Source organism: Heterodontus francisci, chromosome 26 (genome assembly GCF_036365525.1).
Source record: "Heterodontus francisci isolate sHetFra1 chromosome 26, sHetFra1.hap1, whole genome shotgun sequence".
NCBI lineage: Eukaryota > Metazoa > Chordata > Chondrichthyes > Heterodontiformes > Heterodontidae > Heterodontus > Heterodontus francisci.
The window spans coordinates 20204197-20226338 of record NC_090396.1 but is presented as its reverse complement, the minus strand read 5'-3'; the positions used below and the strand labels follow the sequence as shown (position 1 = coordinate 20226338).

Below are 22142 nucleotides of genomic sequence, written 5' to 3'. Positions count from 1 at the left end.
AGACTGGCCTTTTAAAAACATCTCGCTGTCAGTTTCACAGTTGACAGCTGCTGAAGCAGGAATGCGCTTCCCAACTTTGACAGTTTTGGGGTTTTCCGACTTTTTTTAAAAGCCCGCCAGAAAACCCCGAATCTCTCCGATGTTGGGAAGTGCATCCCTGCGACAGCAGCTGTCAGCTGTGAAACTCAGCACAATGTTTTTAAACAAACTGACCAATGACAAAACTGCTGTGCTGAGTGTCCCCGCACAGTGCAACTGTCAGAGAGAGGGGAAACAGAGAGAGAGATGGGACAGAGAAATAGAGCGGGGAGGGGCGGGGAAACAGAGAGAGAGTGGGAACAGAGAGAGAGAGGCAGAGATGGGACGGGGGGAAGAGAGGGGGGATGGGGAGAACGAGGATGACACAGAGAGGGGGGAACACAGGGAGAGAGACAGAGATCAAGTTCTCTCCTGACAGATGGATATCTATCCAGAATACTCTGCATTGCTACAAGTATGCAGGCAGAGATTGACCACTTATGCATGCAAAAATAATGCCTCATATATCACTAAATCAGTTTTCAATCTCGTGACGAGAAAGTAAGTCAATAAATCAGTCTTCTCATTTCAAGCCTCTTCACAAAATGCACATTTGTTGTTGTTTTTATTAGTAAGATAAATTTTTAATGCCTTTCTCTTTTGAAATTTACTCACCGTCCCCCAGGCTGAGCAAAAATCGTAATGCGGCCCTCCACCCAAAAAGGTTGGACAACCCTGATATAGCCAGATGGACAGAGACAGGAAAAGAAAAAATAGAGAGGCTTTGAGAGAGAAAGAGATAAAAGACACATTTTGAGGGTCATTTTGATTTTAATGGCTTGATAAAAAAAATGAGTGAATTGGCAACCCTGATTTACACCTGGCCTGATTTTCGACCAAAGATAAATGTTAGAATTAGCCTCAAAGAGAGAGATGGGAAAGATTTAAAAAATGCCAGGGAAATGCAATAAAGAAGGACAAATGCAAAGACCTGCAACAGTGGACCTCCTTAATCAAACTGGCAGATTCAGAACTCCAGGAGAAAGACAGATAGAAAGTAAAATGGAGAGATAGATATAGTGAGATCAATAGAAAAAGATGGAAAGAAAAAGATACAGAGTGAGACAAGGAGAGAAAGAAAAAGATACAGAGCGAGAGACAAGGAGAGAAAGAAACAACGAAAATAAAGAAAAAGTGAAGAAAATAAATATAAACAGGAAGAGCTCTATGCCTGTAATTTTCACCAAGGTAGAAGATCAGCAGACACCTGGAGAAATGAGCATTCCCGTCATCTGTCCGGGATTTGCGTCGAAGTTATGGTGGGAGATCAGGGAACCCATGCATAACTTGTACCTCAACGTGAGCTGGGAAGGTAGAGTGAGAATTACAGACAGAAAGAAAAGATAAGGAGAATTAGAAAGAAAAAATAACAAGAGGATTTGGAAAAAGGAAACAAGGAATGAGTTGCCTTTATCATGGTTCTCAGAAATGTCTTGAAGTGCTCCACCTCTAAGGAATTCCACTTGAGTACAGAGCTGTTGTTTTGTAAGGAACATCACTGGATACTTACTGCATGTGAATGCCAGGAGCAAAATGAGCATCAGCACCAAGTATGGAAGTACAATCTCAAATATTATCTGTGGGAAAAGAAAAAACACATCAGTAAAAATTTAATTGAAACTAATTGATTTGCAGTGACATTGCTTGCAATTTATATAGACTGGAGTCTCAACTCCTTAGCCGGTACTGATGACCAGTGCTTATTGTATCATTATTGGAAGTGGGACTGAACCTCAGACTAAAGATGCTGCAAAGTTTTTGTGTTTAATGCCAAATTACTGTTCAATGTCCATTGAAATTAAAAGAACATCAGGTGGGTTCTATTGCCAGTGTCCAACTCTCCCCACCCAATTTTCCTTTCTCTGCTCCACCAGTAAAGATGGAGATCAGATAATAAATATACAGAGTAATAGATGGTGTTACAAGTTTTGGATCTGGCCTTAAATATTCTCTTGAATACTATGGTGCTAGTCACTCCCATAAGCGGTCTGAGGTTCTTATGTTCAGGAGTGTGCCCTTACTGCCCAAAATAAATTGCAAGCAGCTGTAACCACAGAATGTAAATATATGATCCTCTTGTGATCTCAACTTGTTATTGTATCTTTTGCATGATAAAGCTGTGTATAAAGGCAACTCATTCTTTGTTTCTTTTTTTCCAAATCCTCTTGTTATTTTTTCTTTCTAATTCTCTTTATCTTTTCTTTCTCTCTTTATTTCTCATTCTACCTTTCCAGCTCACGTTGAGGTAAAAGTTATGCATGGGTTCCCTGATCTTCCATCATAATTTCGACATATGTGCTTCTCTGATTTTTTTTCTCTCTCAGGTAGTCAGAGGCACATGCAGCACTGTCTAGTTAGAAATCACTAAAAATGGTGCCCCAGAATCATGTTCCCAGCTCACCAATATGAAATTGTTATTAAGGGAGTGAAGAGAGAGGCTAGAAGAAATTTCTTTACTCAGAAGGTTGTTACAGTTTTTACAGTTACATTATAGCAGGTTAGCTTGGCCAGGTGGAATGTCTGTCCTGCGGTATGTGAGAAGTATTAGACACATCATGTGTCTGAGTCAAACACATCTGCAGGAAGTGTTAGCGGCTGCAGAAGCTTGAGCTCCGGGTTTCAGAACTCGAGCGGTGGCTGGAGTCACTGTTGTGCATTTGCGAGGTAGAGGACTATGTGGATAGCATGTTTAGTGAGGAGGTCATACCGCAGGTTAGGAGCATGCAGGCAGAGAGGGACTGGGTGACTACCAGGCAGTCTAAGAGAACCAGGCAGGCAGTGCAGGAGTCCCCTGAGTCTATCTTGCTTGCTAATTGGCTTTACAATTTGGATACTGGTGAGAGCAATGGTTCCTCAGGTAGTGCAGCCAGAGCAAAGTCTATGGCACCACGTGTGGCTCAGCTGCACAGGAAGGGAGGAAGAAGTGTGGGAGAGCAATAGTGATGGGTGGCACAGTGGCGCAGTGATTAGCACCGCAGCCTCACAGCTCCAGGGACCCGGGTTCGATTCTGGGTACTGCCTGCGCGGAGTTTGCAAGTTCTCCCTGTGTCTGTGTGGGTTTTCGCCGGGTGCTCCGGTTTCCTCCCACATCCAAAAGACTTGCAGGTGATAGGTAAATTGGCCGTTGTAAATTGCCCCTAGTATAGGTAAGTGATGGGGAATATGGGATTACTGCAGGGTTAGTATAAATGGGTGGTTGTTGGTCGGCACAGACTCGGTGGGCCGAAGGGCCTGTTTCAGTGCTGTATCTCTAAAATAAAAAAAAAATAAAATAAAAGATAGGGGAGTCGATGGTCAGGGGATCAGACAGGTGTTTCTGCGGTGGTAGACATGACACCAGGATGGTGTGTTGCCTCCCTGATGCCAGGGTCAAGGATGTCACGGAGCAGCTGCAGGACATCCGTCTGGGGTAGGGTGAACAGCCAGAGGTCATAGTCCACATTGGTACCAATGACATAGGTAGGAAGAGAGATGAGGTCCTGAAAGCAGATTTTAGGGAGTTAGGAAGGAAATTAAAAAGCAGAACCTCTAAAGCAGTAATCCCAGGATTACTCCCAGTGCCACGTGCTAGTGAGCATAGGAATAGGAGGATTAATCGATTGAACGATTGAACACGTGGCTGGAGGGAGGGTATTAGATTTCTGAGGCATTGAGACCGGTTTTGGGGCAGATGGGACCTGTACAAGATGGACTGGCTACACCTTAACAGGAATGGATCTAATATCCTCGCAGGGAAATTTGCTACTGCTGAGGGGAGGGTTTAAACTAGCTTATCAGGAGGATGGGAACCTGAGGGGTAGCTCAAATTGGAAGGAAGTAAAGCTGGTAACAGGAGGTAGAAAAGTAGCAAGCAACATTAGAAGGCAGGTGAAACAAAGGTGAGCATCAATTAGGCTTAGAATGCAGAATAATATCGAGAAGACAAGGTTAAGGGCACGCTCCCTGAATACACGCAGCATCCGCAACAAGATAGATGATTTACAGGCACAAATAGAGGTAAATGGGTATGCCATTTTGCCATATGGAATTGTGGCTACAGGGTGACCAAAACTGGGAAATGAATATTCAAGGATATTCGACATTTAGGAAGGACAGGCTAAAAGGAAAAGGAGGCAGTGTTGCGCTGATAATAAGGGATGGGATCAGTACATTAGTAAGGGAGGAACTCAGATCAGAAGAACAAAATGTGGAATCTGTTTGGGTGGAGCTAAGAAACAGCAAGGGGCAGCAAACATTGTTAGAGGTTGTTTATAGGCCACCAAACAGTAATGGTAGTGTGGGGCATTGTATTAATCAGGAGATTAGAGAAGCATGTGGCATGGGTAATACAGTAATCATGGGCGATTTTAATCTGCATATAGACTGGGTAAACATAATGAGCACTAATGCTGTGGAGGACGAGTTTCTGGAGTGTGTTAAGGATGGTTTTCCAGAGCAGTATGTTGAGGAACTGGCTAGAGGACAGGTTATTTTAGATCTAGTTTTATGTAATGAGAGAGGGATAATTAATAATCTTGACGTAAAAGAACCTTTAGGGATGAGTGACCATAATATGTTAGAATTTTACATTATGTTTGAAAGTGAGGTTGTTCAATCTGAAGCCAGGATGTTAAATTTGAACAAAGGAAATTATGAAGGTATGAGGGGCAAATTGGTTGAGGTGGATTGGGATAATGCATTAAAAGGTATGACAGTGCATAGACAATAGATAGTCTTTAAAGAAATATTACATAATTTATAGCAACTATACATTCCTTCAAGGCACAATAACCCCAAAAGAAAAGGCAGTCAACTGTGGATAACAAAGGAAATTAAGGATTGTATGAGATTAAAAGAAAAGGCCTATAAAGTTGCCAGAAATAGTAGTAAACCCGAGGATTGGGAGGATTTTAGAATACAGCAAAGGAGGACAAAGAAACTGATAAAGAAAGGGAGAATAGAATATAAATGCAAGCTAGCAAAAAATATAAAAATGGACTGTAAAAGCTTCTGCAGGTACATAAAAAGGAAATGTTTGGCTAAGACAAATGTGGGTCCATTACAGGCAGAGTCAGGAGAATTTATAATAGGGAATAGAGAAATGGCAGAGAAGCTAAATGATTACTTTGTGTCTCCCTTCACTGAGGAAGATACGAGACATATCCCAGAATTAAAGATCCAAGGGACCAGGGGGAATGAGGAATTGAAGGAAATTAGTATTAGTAAGAAGGTTGTTTTGGAGAAATTAATGGGGCTAAAAGTTAATAAGTCTCCAGGACCTGATATTCTACATCCCAGAGTGTTGAAAGCGTTAGCTATGGAGATAATGGATACATTGGTGATCATCTTCCAAAATTCTATAGATTCTGACAGTTCCTGCAGATTAGAAGGTCGCAAATGTCACCCTATTATTTAAGAATGGAGGGAGAGAGAAAACGGAATTACAGACCAGTTAGCCTTACATCAGTCATTGGGAAAATGCTAGAATCTATTCTAAAGGATGTGATAAATGGACACTTGGGTAATAATGATCTGACTGAGCATTGTCAACATGGATTTATGAATGGGAAATCATGTTTGACAAACCTGTTGGAGTTTTTTGAGGATGTTACTAACAGAATTGATAAAGGGCAGTTGGTGGACTTGGATTTTCAGAAGGCTTTTGATAAAATCCCCCACAGGAGGTTGGTTAGCAAACTTAAAGCACATGGGATAGGAGGTAATATACTGACATGGATTAAGGATTGGTTAACAGGCAGAAAACAGAGTAGGAATAAACGGATCATTCTTGCGTTGGCAGGCTGTGACTAGTGGGGTATCAGAGGGATCAGTGCTTGGGCCCCAGCTGTTCACAATATATATCAATGATTTGGATGTGGGGACCAAATGTAATATTTCCAAGTTCGCAGATGACACAAAACTAGGTGGGAATGTATGTTGTGAGGAAGATGCAAAGCAGCTTCAAGGATATTTGGGTAGACTGAGTGAGTGGGCAAGAATGTGACAGATAGAATATAATGTGGAAAAATGTGAGGCTACCCACTTTGGTAGGAGGAATAGATGTGCAGAGTATTTCTTAAATGGTCAGAGATTAGAAAGTGTAGATGTACAAAGGGACCTGGGGTCCTTAAGTCACTGAAAGCTAGCGTGCAGATGTAGCAAGCAATTAGGAAGGCTAATGGTGTATTAGCCTTTATCGCAAGAGGACTTGAGTACAGGAGTAATGAAGTCTTGCTTCAATTGTATAGAACCTTGGTTAGACTGCACCTGGAGTACTGTGTGCAGTTTTGGTCCCCTTACCTTCGGAAGGATATTATTGCCATAGAGGGAATGCAATGAAGGTTTACCAATCTTGTTCCCGGAATGGCAGGGCAGTCCTATGAAGAGAGATTGGGGAAACTGGGCCTGTAATCTCTAGAGTTTCAAAGAATGAGAGGTGATCTCATTGAAACCTACAAAATACTTAAAGGGATAGACAGGGTAGCTGCAACTAAGATGTTTCCCCTGGTTGGGGAGTCTGGAACCAGGGGACACAATTTCAAAATAAGGGGGAAGCCATTTAGGGCAGAGATGAGGAAAAATTTGTTTACTCAGAGGGCTGTGAATCTTTGGAACTCTCTACCCCAGAGGGCAGTGGAGGCTCAGTCACTGAGTATGTTTAAAGCAGAGATTGACAGATTTTTAAATACAAATGACATAAAGGGATATGAGGATAGTATGGGAAAGAGGCATTGAAGTGGATGATCAGCCATGATCATATTGAATGGCAGGGCAGGCTTGATGGGTTGAATGGCCTACTCCTGTTCCTATGTTCCTATATCCTATGTTCCTACAGATCTGCATAGGAAACAGTTGAAGCAAACACCATTGTGCCTACTAAGGGAAGAGTGTAAATATTGGAAGCTGCGAAAGATACAGGATAATGTTGAGAGAGTGGGCCAGTAGGATTAGTTTTGGATTGCTCTAGCAAAGAGTCAACATGGACACAATGAGCCAAATGGTCTTCTTCTGTAATGTAAACTTCTCTGGCTCCATGACAAACAATGCTTTGTTTAACTTGTTCATTAACTAATGATCTATTTGGTTTGATTCAAATCATTGCTTAGCCCTATTATATATAGATTCTATCTGGTTCGCTTAATAGAATCAGCTCTTGGATTTATCTCAGTGTAAACCATTTACCTGATTTGTACACCTATAAATCTTTGGCCATTTACCTTCTGGATCATAATGGTGAATGGTCCGAGCAAGCGGAAGCCTCGAGCAAAGTACATGAGGTTACACCAGGCAAGGATAAGGGCGAAGGACATAGGGATTGTCTCACCAGATGTGGACGTCAGTCGCAACACTAGCACGGCCAACACTAGGAGTCCATAGCAAATGCTGTGGGAAAAAAAGGGAAGGACAAAGGAACAAGAGAGAGACTTGGGGCAAAGGCGAAACAGAGAAGACAGAAGAGAGAGGAGAGTGACAGTAGGAAAAATACACACCAAAGGACAATGAAAGACACAGTAAATACAGGTAGTAGAGTGAGAAATCAAAAGATTATGAGAGACAGAGAAAAGTCGAAGAATATGAAAATAGCACAGGAGTTAAAGGGGATGTAGTGGTATAATAAACCGAGACGGAGAAAAGAAGAGAGAAGAAAAAGTGTAGGAGGAAAATCAAATATAAAATGTGACAAACAGAAAACAGGACACAAAATACAAAGTAAAGAAAATGACACAAAAACAAGAATGTGAAAGAGAGGAAGAGAAAAGGATGCCAAGAATAGAGAAAGAGAGGGCAGATAGGCAGATAGAGAGAGAGCAAGAGATGCAGGATAACACAAAACACAATAATTTCAATAAAGCATTTGAAAACAGCGTGACATTTAAAAGCTGTGATTTACACAACATGTAATATGTCATTCACTCAGTGACAGAGCCATTGGTGTGATCAAATGTCTGAGGCTAACACATACCGACTAACTTAGCATCACCGCAGTTGGAGCCCAACCAGTATGGGGCCTTGTCAACTCTGACACCACCTCTGGAGATTAACCCAGTGAGCTAGTACCAGTGTGACACACTCAAACATTTCTCAAGGTTAAAAATATTTACATACACAGAAAGGCCATCACCCCTAACACACACAATTCTAACACATGCGCCACGCATATATCTGGCCTCGGTCTCCATGCACGAACATTTGCATTCATCTTTCTGACTCTCACCACACACATACATATTCCCCCCCCCCCACACACATGTAAACATATCTGCCCTCTGCACTCTCCACACACACACCCTAAACATAACCAGATTCCTCAGTTCGTCACCGAGGGCAGAATCTTGTGAAAAATAATCTAGGGTCAGGAACATTTTTGGGTCCCAACCCTGCTCTGGCTGTCATGGGGACTACCTGGGAGATCTTCCCAGAGGTGGTCCATTAAGAGGCAGGCTCTGGGTCCACTGTCCAAGTAAGGGTGGTAGGCGGGTTCCTGAGGCCACCGACCCAATCAGAGGGCCTGCAGCCTTGGAAGAACTGCAGGCCCACCAGCAGAGAGGGGTGCTGCCTCTGCAGTAGGGGTTTGCAAGGGCACCACCATCTTTAGGTGCACTCTGAAGAGGTTCGAGCTTTTAAAAAATAAACTCTGGACAATCTGCCAGGCCACTCTTGTGGAGGGGAAGCTCCTCCGCACGATGATCTCCAGCCACAGCTGTGGCTCACAGATGGCTGCAGCTCCGGTGACCTGGTGAGCATAGGAGGTCTCACAGACCCGCTCGACTAGCCACTGACAAGCCTTCTCCAGGTATGTGCCAGGCTTGGCCCTCAGTGGGGGGGCCCATCCGCTGCCGTGAAGATCCCAGCGGCGATCCCTATTTGCCCATAAATGGGTAACCCCTGTTTTTGATGACCCATCTCCGGGAAGATTGCCTGGAGGTAGGAACGCATCGGCCCACTGACACGATGCTGAGATGTCTGAAATTACTGTCGGTCCCGCCTTCAAGCCCGTCCCGGCGGATCCGGAAAGATTCCACCCTGCCTCTCTGTCCATTTAGTGGAAGTTTCAATAATGCAAAACAAAGCTGCAAATAGTAACCAGCCTTCAAACTCACTTGATGACGTGAAAAGGTCCACCCAGAGCAGTTTTCCCAAAATATTTCTTAGGTCCATATCTCAATATATCATGAACCTATCAAGAAGAAAGAACAATCTGATCAACAATAAGGTGGCAAGAATCTAATAGGCTAAAATTCAAACTCCAACAGAGACAGGAATCAAATTCCAGCAGGGACAGGAATTCCTACAGGGACAGGATTCCAATTCCAACAGAGACAGGTATCAAAGACCAACAGAGACAGGAATCAAACTCCAACAGGGACAGGAATCAAACTCCAACAGGGACAGGAATCAAAATCCAACAGAAACAGGTGTTATGACCGAGGTGAGAGGAGTGCACTATTAATTCAGTCCCACATCTCAGCGGGTCACAACATACCAATAATTTTTTTCCATTGACTGAAACAGCCAATTATATACTCTATTTGTCCCCAGAATAAAGCACACCAACCAGGTTTATTTAATCAACAATAAAATTAACTGCTTATTATAAAACCATGTTTTAATGAATAATAATGTAAATCTATATATGAATTGTGATATTAAAGCTCCTTATTTTCCCGAGCCCTCGTGCCCATGCACATGCATCCAAAAACTGGTAAACCAGAGGAAAAAAGGGATTTTGGTTGACAGCTGTTTCATAGGAATGAAAGGAATTAAAAACTTAGTCTGTCATGATCTGGAAGGAAGTTCTTCGGTTTGGTGAGATGTCCCAAAGTAGAATAGTTGGATGCCACTCAAAGTCTATCCAGGGGAGGTTGATGAATAGTCTGTGGTGGGTAGGCGTTCAAAGAACTTCAACAGTAGAAGGCTTCACATAAGGTCTTCCATCAGGTGTGCAGCAAGGATCTTCTTAGGTCTTACAGCAGCAGTAAAGCAGTAAAAGGTTTCTTCCAGTATTCAGGATTTCTTAAACCCGGGAGGCAACAGTACAGCTTGATGCAGGGATTCTTCAGAGACAGGAGGCAATAGGAATCTGCCACATTTGAAATACAGGGTTTCTTCTCAAGCGATGCAGGATTCCTTTACAGAGAGGTAATACTTTTTCTGGGTCTTCATCTGATGTCCAGACAGGTCAAAAACAAATTGCAAATGCTTGCTTTTTGTCCAAACTCACTGGCTTTTCAAAGTTCCAAACTGAAACCAAAACCTTCCTGAAACAGGTCACATGCCCAGTCATAAATTCGCTCTTATCATAACAGAGTGCAGCTCTGAGGTCAAATCTCTGCTGGTTTCCTTGAAATTACCTGCATTCCAGTCCTTGTTTACCAGGTCAGCTTCAGTTGAATCATAGAACCATAGAAAGTTTAAGGCATAGAAAGAGGCCACTTGGCCCACCGTGTCTGTGCCGGTCAAAAAAACGATCCACCTATTCTAATCCCACCTTCCAGCATTTGGTCCGTAGCCTTGCAAATTACGGTACTTGAGGTGCATATCCAGACTCCTTTTGAATGTGTTAAGTGTCTCTGTCTCAACTACCCTTTTAGGCAGTGAGTTCCAGACCCCCACCACCCTCTGGGTGAAAAAGTTTATCCTCATCTCCCGTCTAACTTTTCTACCAATCACTTTAAATCTATGCCCCCCTCATCACTGACCTTTCTGCTAAGGTGAATAGACCCTTCACCTCCACCCTATCCAGGTCCCTCAAAATTTTGTACAATAAAATTAACTGCTTATTATAAAACCAAGTTTTAATTAATAATAATGCAAACCTATATAAGAATTGTGACTTCAATCAGATCTGCCCTCGGCTTTCTCTGTTCCGAGGAAAACAACCCCAGTCTATCCAATCTTTCCTCATAGCTGCATTTTTCCAGTCCTGGAAACATCCTTGCAAATCTCCTCTGTACCCTCTCTAGTGCAATTACATCCTTTCTGTAATGAGGTGAGCAGAACTGCACACAGTACTCAAGTTGTGGCCTAACCAATGAGTTATACAGTTCCAGCATAACCTCCCTGCTCTTATATTCTATATTTTGGCTAATAAAGGAAAGGATTCCATTTGTCTTCTTAACCACCTTATCGACCTGTCCTGCTACCTTCAGGGATCTGTGGACATTCACTCCAAGGTCCCTTACTTCCTTTCCACTTCTCAGTATTTTCCCGTTAACCATGTATTTCTTTGCCTTGCTTGACCTCCCCAAATGCATCACCTCACACTTCTCCAGTTTGAATTCCATTTGCCACTTTTCTGCCCATCTGACCAGAACATCAATATTTTCCTGCAGCCTACAGCTATCCTCCTCCCTATCTACCACATGGCTAATCTTTGTGTCATCTGCAAACTCCTTGATCATGCCCCCTACATTTATGTCCAAATCGTTAATGTATACCACAAAAAGCAGGGAACCCAGTACTGAGCCCTGCTGGAAACAGCCCTCCAGTCCCTAAAACACCCGTCAACAATTACCCTTTGTTTCCTGCCACTGAGCCAAATTTGTATCCACCTTGCTGCAGTTCCCTGGATCTCACGGAATTTTATTCTTTTAACCAGTCTGCCATGTGGAACCTTGTCAAAAGCCTTGCTAAAATCCATGTAGACCACAGCAACTGTACTACCCTCATCTATCTTCCTTGTTACTTCTTCAAAAAATTCGATCAAGTTGGTCAAACAAGATCTTCCCTTGCCAAATCCATGCTGACTATCCTTGATTAATCTGTGCCTTTCTAAGTGACAGTTCATTCTGTCTCTCAGAATAGATTCCAATAATTTGCCCACTACTGAGGTTAGACTGACTGGCCTGTAATTATTCGGTTTATCTTTCGCTCCCTTTTTCAACAGAGGTACAATGTTAAAAGTTCTCCAATCCTCCGGCAACACACCCGTATCCAGTGAGGACTGGAAAAGGATGGTCAGATCTTCTGCTATTTCTTCTCCTGCTTCTTTTAACAAGCTAGGGTACACTTCATCCAGCCCTGGTGATTTATTAACTTTCAAGGATGCTAATCCCATTAATACTTTCTCTCTCCTTATGTTGACCACATCCAATACTTCACATCCCTCTTCCTTAACTACAATATCTGCATCGTCCCCCTCTTTTGTGAAGACGGACGCAAAGTATTCATTAAGAACCATACTACTGTCTTCCTCCCCTACACATAGGTTACCTTTTTGGTCTTTTATGGGCCCTACTCTTTCCTTAGTTATCTTCTTACTCTTAATGTATTAATAAAACAGATAGGTTGCATCTGAACTGGAAGGGGACCAATATCCTTGCGGAGAGGTTTGCTAGTACTACTCGGGAGGGTTTAAACTAGTCTGGCAGGGTGGTGGGACCCAAAGTAGTAGTCTCTCCGATGAGATAGTTGAGTTAAATGTAGAGGTTAAAGCAAGCAAGTCCAGTAGGCAGGTCAGGCAGGGTCAGGACAGGGAGGGTGGAAGGTCTGGTAGGCTAAACTGCATTTACTTTAATACAAGAAGCCTTACAGGTAAGGCAGATGAACTCAGAGCATGGATCGGTACATGGGATTGTGATATTATAGCTATTACAGAAACGTGGTTGAGGGAAGGGCAGGACAGGCAGCTCAACGTTCTGGGGTACTGATGCTTCCGGCGTGACAGACGTGGAGGTAAGAGAGGAGGGGGTTTGCACTATTGATTAGGGAGGACATCACGGCAGTACTTACAGAGGATATCCCGGGGGGAACGTCCAGCGAGGCCATATGGGTAGAACTTCGAAATAAGAAAGGGGTGATCACTTTGATGGGATTATACTATAGGCCCCCCAATAGTCAGAGGGAATTGGAGGAGCATATATGTAGGAAAATCACAGATAGGTGTAGGAAATATAGGGTTGTAATAGTAGGTGATTTTAACTTCCCTAATATTGACTGGGACTGCCTTAGTGCTAAGGGATCAGATGGGGGGGAATTTGTTAAGTGTGTCCAGGATAGTTTTCTGAAGCAGTATGTGGATGGCCCTACTAGAGAAGAGGCTACGCTCGACCTCCTCTTAGGAAATGAGGATGGGCAGGTGGTTGATGTGTCAGTGGGGGAGCACTTTGGGACCAGTGACCATAACTCTATTAGCTTCAAGATAGTTATGGAAAAGGATAGGACTGGTCCTCAGGTTGAAGTCCTAAATTGGGGGAAGGCTAATTTCGATGGCATCAGACAGGAACTCTCAAAAGTTGAACGGGAGAGGCTGTTTACAGGTAAAGGGACATCAGGCAAGTGGGAGGCTTTTAAAAGTGAGATAGGAAGAGTTCAGGGCCGGCATGTTCCTGTTAGATGAAAGGGCAAGGCTGGCAAGTTTAGGGAACCTTGGTTGACGAGGGATATTGAGGGTCTGGTCAGGACAAAGAAGGAGGCATATGTCAGGTATAGGCAGCTGGGATCAAGCGAGTCCCTCGAGGAGTATAGGGGATGTAGGAGTACACTTAAGAAGGAAATTAGGAGGGCAAAAAGGGGCCATGAGATTTCCCTGGCAGATAAGATAAAGGAGAATCCTAAAAGATTTTATAGGTATATTAAGAGTAAAAGGGTAGCTAGGGAGAGAGTAGGTCCCTTAAGGATCAGTGTGGTAATTATGTGTGGAGCCATGGGAAATGGGCGAGGTCTCAAATGAATATTTCTCGTCTGTATTTACAGTGGAGAAGGTCATGGAAGCTAGTGAGTTCAAGGGAGGGAACAGCGATATCTTGGAGCATATCAACATTACTAAGGAGGAGGTGTTGGAGGTTTTGAAGCGTATTAAGGTGGATAAATCCTCAGGGCCTGACCAGGTGTATCCTAGGATGCTATGGGAAACAAGGGAGGAGATTGCTGGGGCCCTGGCAGACATTTTTGTATCATCGTTAGCCACGGGTGAGGTACTGGAAGACTGGAGGATAGCTAATGTTGTGCCTTTATTGAAGAAGGGCAGCAGGGAAAAGCCAGGGAACAACAGGCCGGTGAGCCTTACATCAGTGGTGGGAAAGTTATTGGAAGGGATTCTGAGAGACAGGATTTATATGCATTTGGAAAGGCAAGGTCTGATTAGGAATAGTCATCATGGCTGTGCGTGGGAAATCATGTCTCACGAATTTGATTGAGTTTTTTGAGGAGGTGACCAAGAGGATTGACGAGGATAGGGCGATGGATGTGGTTTACATGGACTTTAGCAAGGCCTTTGACAAGGTCCCGCATGGTAGGCTGGTCCAGAAGGTTCGAACACATGGGATCCAGAGTGAGCTAGCCAATTGGAAAGAAAATTGGCTTGGTGATAGGAGGCAGAGGGTAGTAGTGGAAGGTTGTTTTTTAGCTTGGAGGCCGGTGACCAGTGGTGTGCCACAGGGATCGGTGCTGGGCTCTCTGTTTGTCATATATATTAATGACTTGGATGTGAATGTAAGGGGCATGATCTGTAAGTTTGCAGATGACACCAAAATTGGTGGTATAGTGGACAGTGAAGAAGGTTGTCTAAGGTTACAACAGGATATAGATCAACTGGGAAAGTGGGCAAGGGATTGGCAAATGGAATTTAATGCAGACAAATGCAAAGTGATGCATTTTGGGAAGTTAAACCAGGGCGGGACATATACAGTGAATGGCAGGGCCCTGGGATTGTTGTTGAGTAGAGAGACCTTGGGGTGCAAGTACATAATTCCCTGAAAATGGCAACACAGGTAGACAGGGTGGTGAAGAAGGCATATGGCAAGCTTGCCTTCATTGGTCGAGGCATTGAGTACAAGAGTTGGGACGTCATGTTTCAGTTGTACATTATGTTGGTTGGGCCGCATTTGGAGTACTGTGTGCAGTTCCGGTCACCGCACTACAGGAAAGATATGATTAAGCTAGAAAGGGTGCAGAAAAGAGTCACAAGGAATTTGCCTGGTTTGGAGGGCTTGAGTTATAAAGAGAGATTGGAAAGGCTGGGTCTGTTTTCCCTGGAGTGAAGGAGGCTGAGAGGGGACATGATAGAGATATATAAAATTATGAGAGGCATAGATGGGGTCGATAACCAGAGTCTATTTACCATGGTAGGGGTGACTAAAACTAGAGGGCATAGATTTAAGGTGAGAGGGAGGAGGTTTAAAGGGGATTGAAGGGGTAAATTTTTGACACAAGGAATAGCTGGTATCTGGAATGAGCTGCCAGAGGAGGTGGTGGAGGCAGGAACAGTAGCGACGTTTAAGAGGCATCTGGACAGGTACTTGAATGAGCAAAGATTAGAGGGATATGGAATTAATACAGGCAGGTGGGATTAGTATGGTTGGCATGGACGTGCTGGGCCGAAGGGCTTGTTTCTATGCTGTCCGACTCTATGACTCTATGACTATTTGTGTTCACCTTGATTTTGCTTGTCAATATTTTTTCCTGCCCTTTCTTTGCTTTCCTAATTTCCTTTTTGATTTCACCCCTCCACCTTCTATACTCCTTTTAGCTTTTTGTAGCAAAGAGTTCTCGGTGTCGGACATAAGCTTTCCTTTCCTGCTTTACCTTACCCTGTAGACTCCTTGTCATCCATGGAGCTCTAGATTTGGCCGTCTCACCCTTTTTCTTTGTGGGAACCTGTTTACTCTGAACCCCTTGAATCGCCCCTTTGAATACCTCCCACTATTCGGACACCTTCAAGTAGCTGTTCCCAGTCCACTTTCGCTAAATCACTCCTCAGTTTAGTAAAATTGACCTTTCCCCAATTGAGAACTCTAACTCCTCTTCTGTCTCTGTCCTTTTCCATAATTACATTAAAACTGACTAAATTATGATTACTACCATCAAAATGCTCTCCCACTGCCACTCCTTCCACCTGCCCATCTTCATTTCCTAAATCTAAGTCTAAAAAGCTCTTGTTGGAGTTGTTACATACTGGGTAAAAAAGTTCTCCTGAATGCACCTCAAGAATTCTGCTCCCTCAATTCCTTTCACACTCAAACTATCCCAGTTAATATTGAGGGACTTTAAGTCCTCTACGATTATTGCCCTATTATTCTTGCACTTCTTAAAGATATGCTCTTCTATCTCCCTCTGACTGTTTGGGGGGTCTATAGTACACTCCCAGTAGTGTGATTGCCCTTTTTTGTACTTTAGCTCAATCCCTATGGCCTCATTTGATGAACCTTTCCAACAAACCATCCTTCTTCACAGCTGTAATATTTTCCTTGACCAAAATTTCCACTCCCCCTCCTTTCTTATCCCCCTCCCTATCACGTCTGAAAACCCTGTAACCAGGAATGTTGAGCTGCCATTCCTTTCCCTCCGTAAGCCATGTTTTTGTAATAGCTATGATATCATACTGCCACGTGTCTACCTGCGCCCTCAGCTCATTTGTTTTATTTGCTATACTCCTTGCATTGAAATAGATACCCTTGAGCACTGCTAAACTCTTTTTTTATTTTCTAACTTTGTTTCCTCTGTCTTCCAGACTCATCCATTAATTTTCTGTCTTCCATTTTCATTTCTGATTTTGTCCCAACAGCGTCTACCCTCAGGTCCCCATCTCAAAACATCCTTTCAAAACATCCATAAAGGTAAGCTATTTGCAGGTGTCTCAATGTCCACTGAAATCCTTTTTTGATTTTTAAAAACACAGTTTTAATACAAAAAAATCCTCGTAACTCAGGAATCAAAGACCAATAGGGACAGGAATCAAAGACCAACGGAGACGGGAATCAAACTCCGACAGGGACAGGAATGGAAGATGAACAGAGACAGGAATCCAACTCCAAATTCATTTTGTGTTGTTGGTCATTTCCCACTGAAGTTCTCATAGAAAAGTGGTGAAACCATTGTGGAATTTTGGGGTCTCCAGGTCCACCTCCAAGTCATCATTGCATCATGGATACAGGCCTCAGCACCTCAACATCATCATTTCTGATGCAAGGTTGTTCGATGCTTGGATGCTGTAACCATGATATTTTTGCAGCATCTTCTGTCTCATGATCATGTATTGATATCCTGTATGATGGTCTCCCATGACTACATGACATTTGGGCACTGCTGGCATGCCCCTCAGTTCCAAGGAAAGCAATATGGTGTCCCCTTGTGATCTTGGTTGACATTCTCAGCAATGTTTCTCCAGTTCACAAAGAAATTGCGGATTCACGATTGGATTGGCACACCGCACTATTTAATTTTTTACCATGTTACAATGTGACATATTGCATCATGATTTTATGTAGCAGGACATCTAACAGCATCTGGTGATAGTTAGACTTGCCCGTACATGTTTACGTTTTAAAATTGTTAGCATGGCAAGTTGCGGCAAGTGTGAGCTTATAATGCTGCAGTGACAGAAAGTGAGCATTTGGGACCTGAGTGAACAGGGCAAGCAACACTGCATCTTCGTAGCCAATCAAATTGAAGAATTGTGAAATTAACAACACGTGGGTTGAGAAGTAAGTGCAACTTAGAGTGGGTGAGTTCAATGTGCAATTAGGTATAGAAAGAGTAATAAAGAGAAGGAAAGAGTTCTGACAAAAGGTCATTGACCTGAAATGTTAACTCTGTTTCTCTCTCCACAGATGCTGCCAGACCTGCAGAATATTTCCAGCATTTTCTGTTTTTATTCCACATTTCCAGCATGCTTATGTAAGAGCAAAATAAAGATTGAGTAAAGATAGATAAAAGACACAGAAAAAAATAGCATTTTTAAAATTTCCAACAATTAAACCCTGAAGGAATGAGACTCCACATTTGTAATCGTTAATTTGCAGACCTAGAGAGGTTGACTGACAGAAATTCACATCGCATGGTTAAGAGGGTACTTAGCATGAAATAGGCAAGACCTAACTTTCTACGGTGAGGTTAGTTTCTCTTGGTTGTGTAAGTACAGAAACGTCAAGCCATTCAGTGCATTTCAATGGTGAGCCAGACAGCGAAATGGCATTTTCATGAAAGTAACATCAAAGTGAAGCATCTCATCAGCAACTTTTGGATTTTAGAGTTTAACTGCATATCTGCCCCTCGTCTGACGTTGCTGCACCATTTACACATTACTAATGGCAAGCGCCATTAGCCTCACTATTATTTTGACAGGAAAATCTGGCCCATTAGTTCAGTAAAATCAGATGACTAGATGACTCAGAGCTGAACATCCTGATTGGTTCAGTGGGCCAGGATAAGCTGTGACTGCCCCTTACCTCCAACAGAAGAATGGCAACTGCTCCAAGCACGCTGATAATCTCACCCACCAATCGTACCTGATCTTCACGAGATACATAGCTTTCCTGCCAAAATGGTCAAAAGTGGTAAAGGTCATTTTCCTAAAAAAGATTTACTTTATTTAAAACTAGTTTTACTGAGACAATAGTTGAAGCTTCAAGAACTGACTCAGAGTTACACAGGAAGTGAAAATGATTGTGTACCCCAATCATTTATAGTTATATCATATGGAGTAGGGGGTTCCCTCCAATCTTTCCCCTATGCATCTCATGGCATTGACTCTTGATGGAATACAGTTCCACAGACATTTCAACCTCCAGAATCTACCTCAATTCGCCGTGCTTCATGTGCCTAGACAGTTGTTCTATCACTAGGATCATCGCAACCAGACCAATCCCATTCTCGCTTAACGTCCGCACATGTGGACACAACCATTGAAGAGCAATCAACAGCCAGGACCTTGGTTATCAATCCACTGACAAATCTGGGTAGGGAGTGTTGGGAGTGAGGCCAGTGGTAGTGTAATTACTACTGTTGGAGTTGGGACTAACTAATCAGTGTGGATGGTAGGGGGCAGGAGAATGGTTGTTCGACCTCAAAATTGTCCTAGTTTGCATGGCTCAGTTTGGCATAGAGACTGTGTTTTACCAACTGTTTCATAACACACCATCCTGACTTGGAACTATATTGCCGTTCTTTCACTGTCGCTGGGTCAATATCCTGGAACTCCCTTCCTAACAGCATTGTGGATATACCTACCCCAAATGGACTACAGCGGTTCAAGAAGGCAGCTCAACATCACCTTTTCAAGGGCAATTAGGGATAGACAATAAATGCTGGCTTTATCAGCGCTGCACATATCACATGAAACAAATAAAAAAAAATCAACGTCCGCAGGGTCTCAGGTACATTTCTGGGAAAAAAAGACTTTTCAGCTTAAAGTCAACTATGATCAAAAGAATGAAGTTTTACAATGGCCTCCAAATATTCAACAGAACTTTTCTGGATTTTGTTTCACCAGCAAGATCTCATTGACCTCTGGTACCTCAAGACCAATAACATCAACTGACTTTTATAATTTATCTGTTCCCCCATTGTATTCACTTTATATATCCCACTGTTCCCCAGTGTGTCCCCTCTATATATCCCACTGTTCCCCAGTGTGTCCCCTCTATATATCCCACTGCTCCCCAGTGTGTCCCCTTTATAGATCACACTGTTCTTCAGTGTGTCCTCTCTATATATACCACTGTTCCCCAGTGTGTCCCCTCTATATAATCCCACTGCTGTCCAGTGTGTCCCCTCTATATATCCCACTGCTTGGCAGTGTGTCCTCTCCATATAATCCCACTGTTCCCCATTGTGTCCTCTCTATATATACCACTGTTCCCCAGTGTGTCCACTCTATATATCCCACTGTTCCCCAGTGTGTCCACTCTCTATATCCCACTGTCACCAGTGTGGCCTCTCTATATATCCCACTGTTCCCCAGTGTGTCCACTCTATATATCCCACTGTTCCCCAGTACATTCCCTCTACAGATCCCACTGTTCACCACTGTGTCCCCTCTATATAATCCCACTGCTGTCCAGTGTGTCCCCTCTATATATCCCACTGCTGTCCAGTGTGTCCCCTCTATATATCCCACTGCTTGGCAGTGTGTCCTCTCCATATAATCCCACTGTTCCCCATTGTGTCCTCTCTATATATACCACTGTTCCCCAGTGTGTCCACTCTATATATCCCACTGTTCCCCAGTACATTCCCTCTACAGATCCCACTGTTCACCACTGTGTCCCCTCTATATATCCCACTGTTCCCCAGTGTGTCCCTTCTATATATGTGACTGTTCACCAGTGCGTCCGCTCTATGTATACCACTTTCCCCCAGTGTGTCCCCTCTATATATCCCACTGTTCATCAGTGTGCCCGCTCTATATATACTACTGTTCCCCAGTGTGTCTCCTCTATATATCCCACTGCTCTCCAGTGTGTCCACTCTATATATACCACTGTTCACCAGTGTGTCCGCTCTATATATACCACTGTTCACCAGTGTGTCCGCTCTATATATACCACTGTTCACCAGTGTGTCCACTCTATATATACCACTGTTCCCCAGTGTGTCTCCTCTATATATCCCACTGCTCTCCAGTGTGTCCACTCTATATATACCACTGTTCACCAGTGTGTCCGCTCTATATATACCACTGTTCACCAGTGTGTCCGCTCTATATATACCACTGTTCACCAGTGTGTCCACTCTATATATACCACTGTTCACCAGTGTGTCCCTTCTACATATCCCACTGTTCCCCAGTGTGTCCCCTCTATATATCCAACTGTTCCCCAATATGTCCACTCTGTATATCCCACTGTTTCCCAGTATGTATACCATAGTGTTTGCCTTCCATATATCCCTCTGATCAGCTGTATGCATACTCTATCATAGCTCTGCCTCTTCTGTTATTAAAGTGTTCTCCCTAATGCCCTTTTCCACTGTGGTCCCCTAAGTTCACAGATTTTATACAACCCTTCTATTAAATTGATGCTGACACAAAATTGTGCCACTTAAAAGCAAGTGTCCATTAATTCCAAATAATCCTAGTATCTTGCAGTGCCGGGAGAGCTGGTTTTGTGGAGTGAGGGTGTGTGTGAGGAGTGGGGGCAGGAGAGAGGCATATATGGGTGATGATTATGAACTGTACTAACCTGCAGTGTTCTCTGGACAAATATCATGGAGTCTTTTTCACTTGTGGCATTATCAGTCCTTGGTTTAAGCGGGCGATAGGCACAGCAGAAAGTGAAGATGGTGATGTAGATAAGGTACAGGAAAGCCAAGATCCAGAAATAATACTTCCCATAGTTATTCCACTTCAAATGGAGCAGCTCCTTCATAGGGGAAAGGCGGAGGATCTTCAGGGCCTGTGCATTGAGACAGGAGAGTAGAAATATTTGGTGGTTATTGACTTTCCTTTACTGTCTCCCTTCTCCCAGACTGCTCTCCTCCCCAGCACTCTTCCACTTGCCTCTTTTGTTTGACTGGAGACCACAAGCTCGAGCACGGAGTGGTCATCATTCCATGAATCGATCTCGGAGAGGTTGTAATATGTGCTGGAGATGGGACCATAGGGCTGTTGCACACCCTGTTCCTTCCTCTGCAATAGATGCTGGAACATCTAACAAAGAGCAAGAATGGAAAAGTTCAATTGAAAGGGAATGACTTTGATGGAAATAGAAATGGGGAGAGATGTAAAATGTCTGGCTATCCTCTTATTTCGCACTCTCACGCAAACATATAAAGGTACAAAACTGATGGGATTGATGTTCAGCTAATGATCATCTGGTCCAGCAAGGCCGCCCCACAATCATGATGGCTGCAGCATCAGGATTGAACTCTTCCGCCCTCCCTCAATGATTGGCTGCAAAAACCTTTTACAACGTGCTAAAGTGCTAAATGAATGCAAATTCCTTTCTAGGACTTTATAGAGTCATATGGTCATAGAGTTATACAGCACAGAAACAGGCCCTTCGGCCCATCGTGTCTGTGCCAGCCATCAAGCACCTAACTATTCTAATCCCATTTCCCAGCACTTGGCCCAAAGCCTTGTATGCTTATGTGTTTCAAGTGCTCATCTAAATACTTCTTAAATGTTGCCTCTACCACCTCTTCAGGCAGTGTGTTCCAGTTAATCTGCCCCAAGTGTAACAGATTGTCATTCCTTCATTGCTATGATCTGCCACCTTGATGAGTGACAATGCACAGAGAATCAGACACCCAGCTGCCTGAACATCCTAGTGTCGAGTGCTGGGCATGGAACTGAACCAAACCAACCAGGAATGTCCCAGGTTTGCTCCTTGGTCTGTGTCACGTTAATTAATTTCAGTTGCAGGGCT

The 22142-nt window shown here is 43.4% G+C and overlaps 1 protein-coding gene across 1 annotated transcript in view; it reads right to left on the bottom strand.

The window, feature by feature from the left end:
* LOC137384536 (transient receptor potential cation channel subfamily V member 6-like) overlaps nt 1-22142 on the bottom strand; it is a 57078-nt gene that overhangs the window by 15906 nt on the left and 19030 nt on the right. The window contains exons 7-12 of the mRNA XM_068058677.1: nt 21275-21424; nt 20958-21170; nt 18225-18311; nt 9159-9235; nt 7275-7440; nt 1589-1655 (exon numbers count right to left, since the gene is read on the bottom strand). Of these exons, the coding sequence (XP_067914778.1) occupies nt 1589-1655; nt 7275-7440; nt 9159-9235; nt 18225-18311; nt 20958-21170; nt 21275-21424 (760 nt within the window). The remainder of the gene's footprint in view (nt 1-1588; nt 1656-7274; nt 7441-9158; nt 9236-18224; nt 18312-20957; nt 21171-21274; nt 21425-22142) is intronic.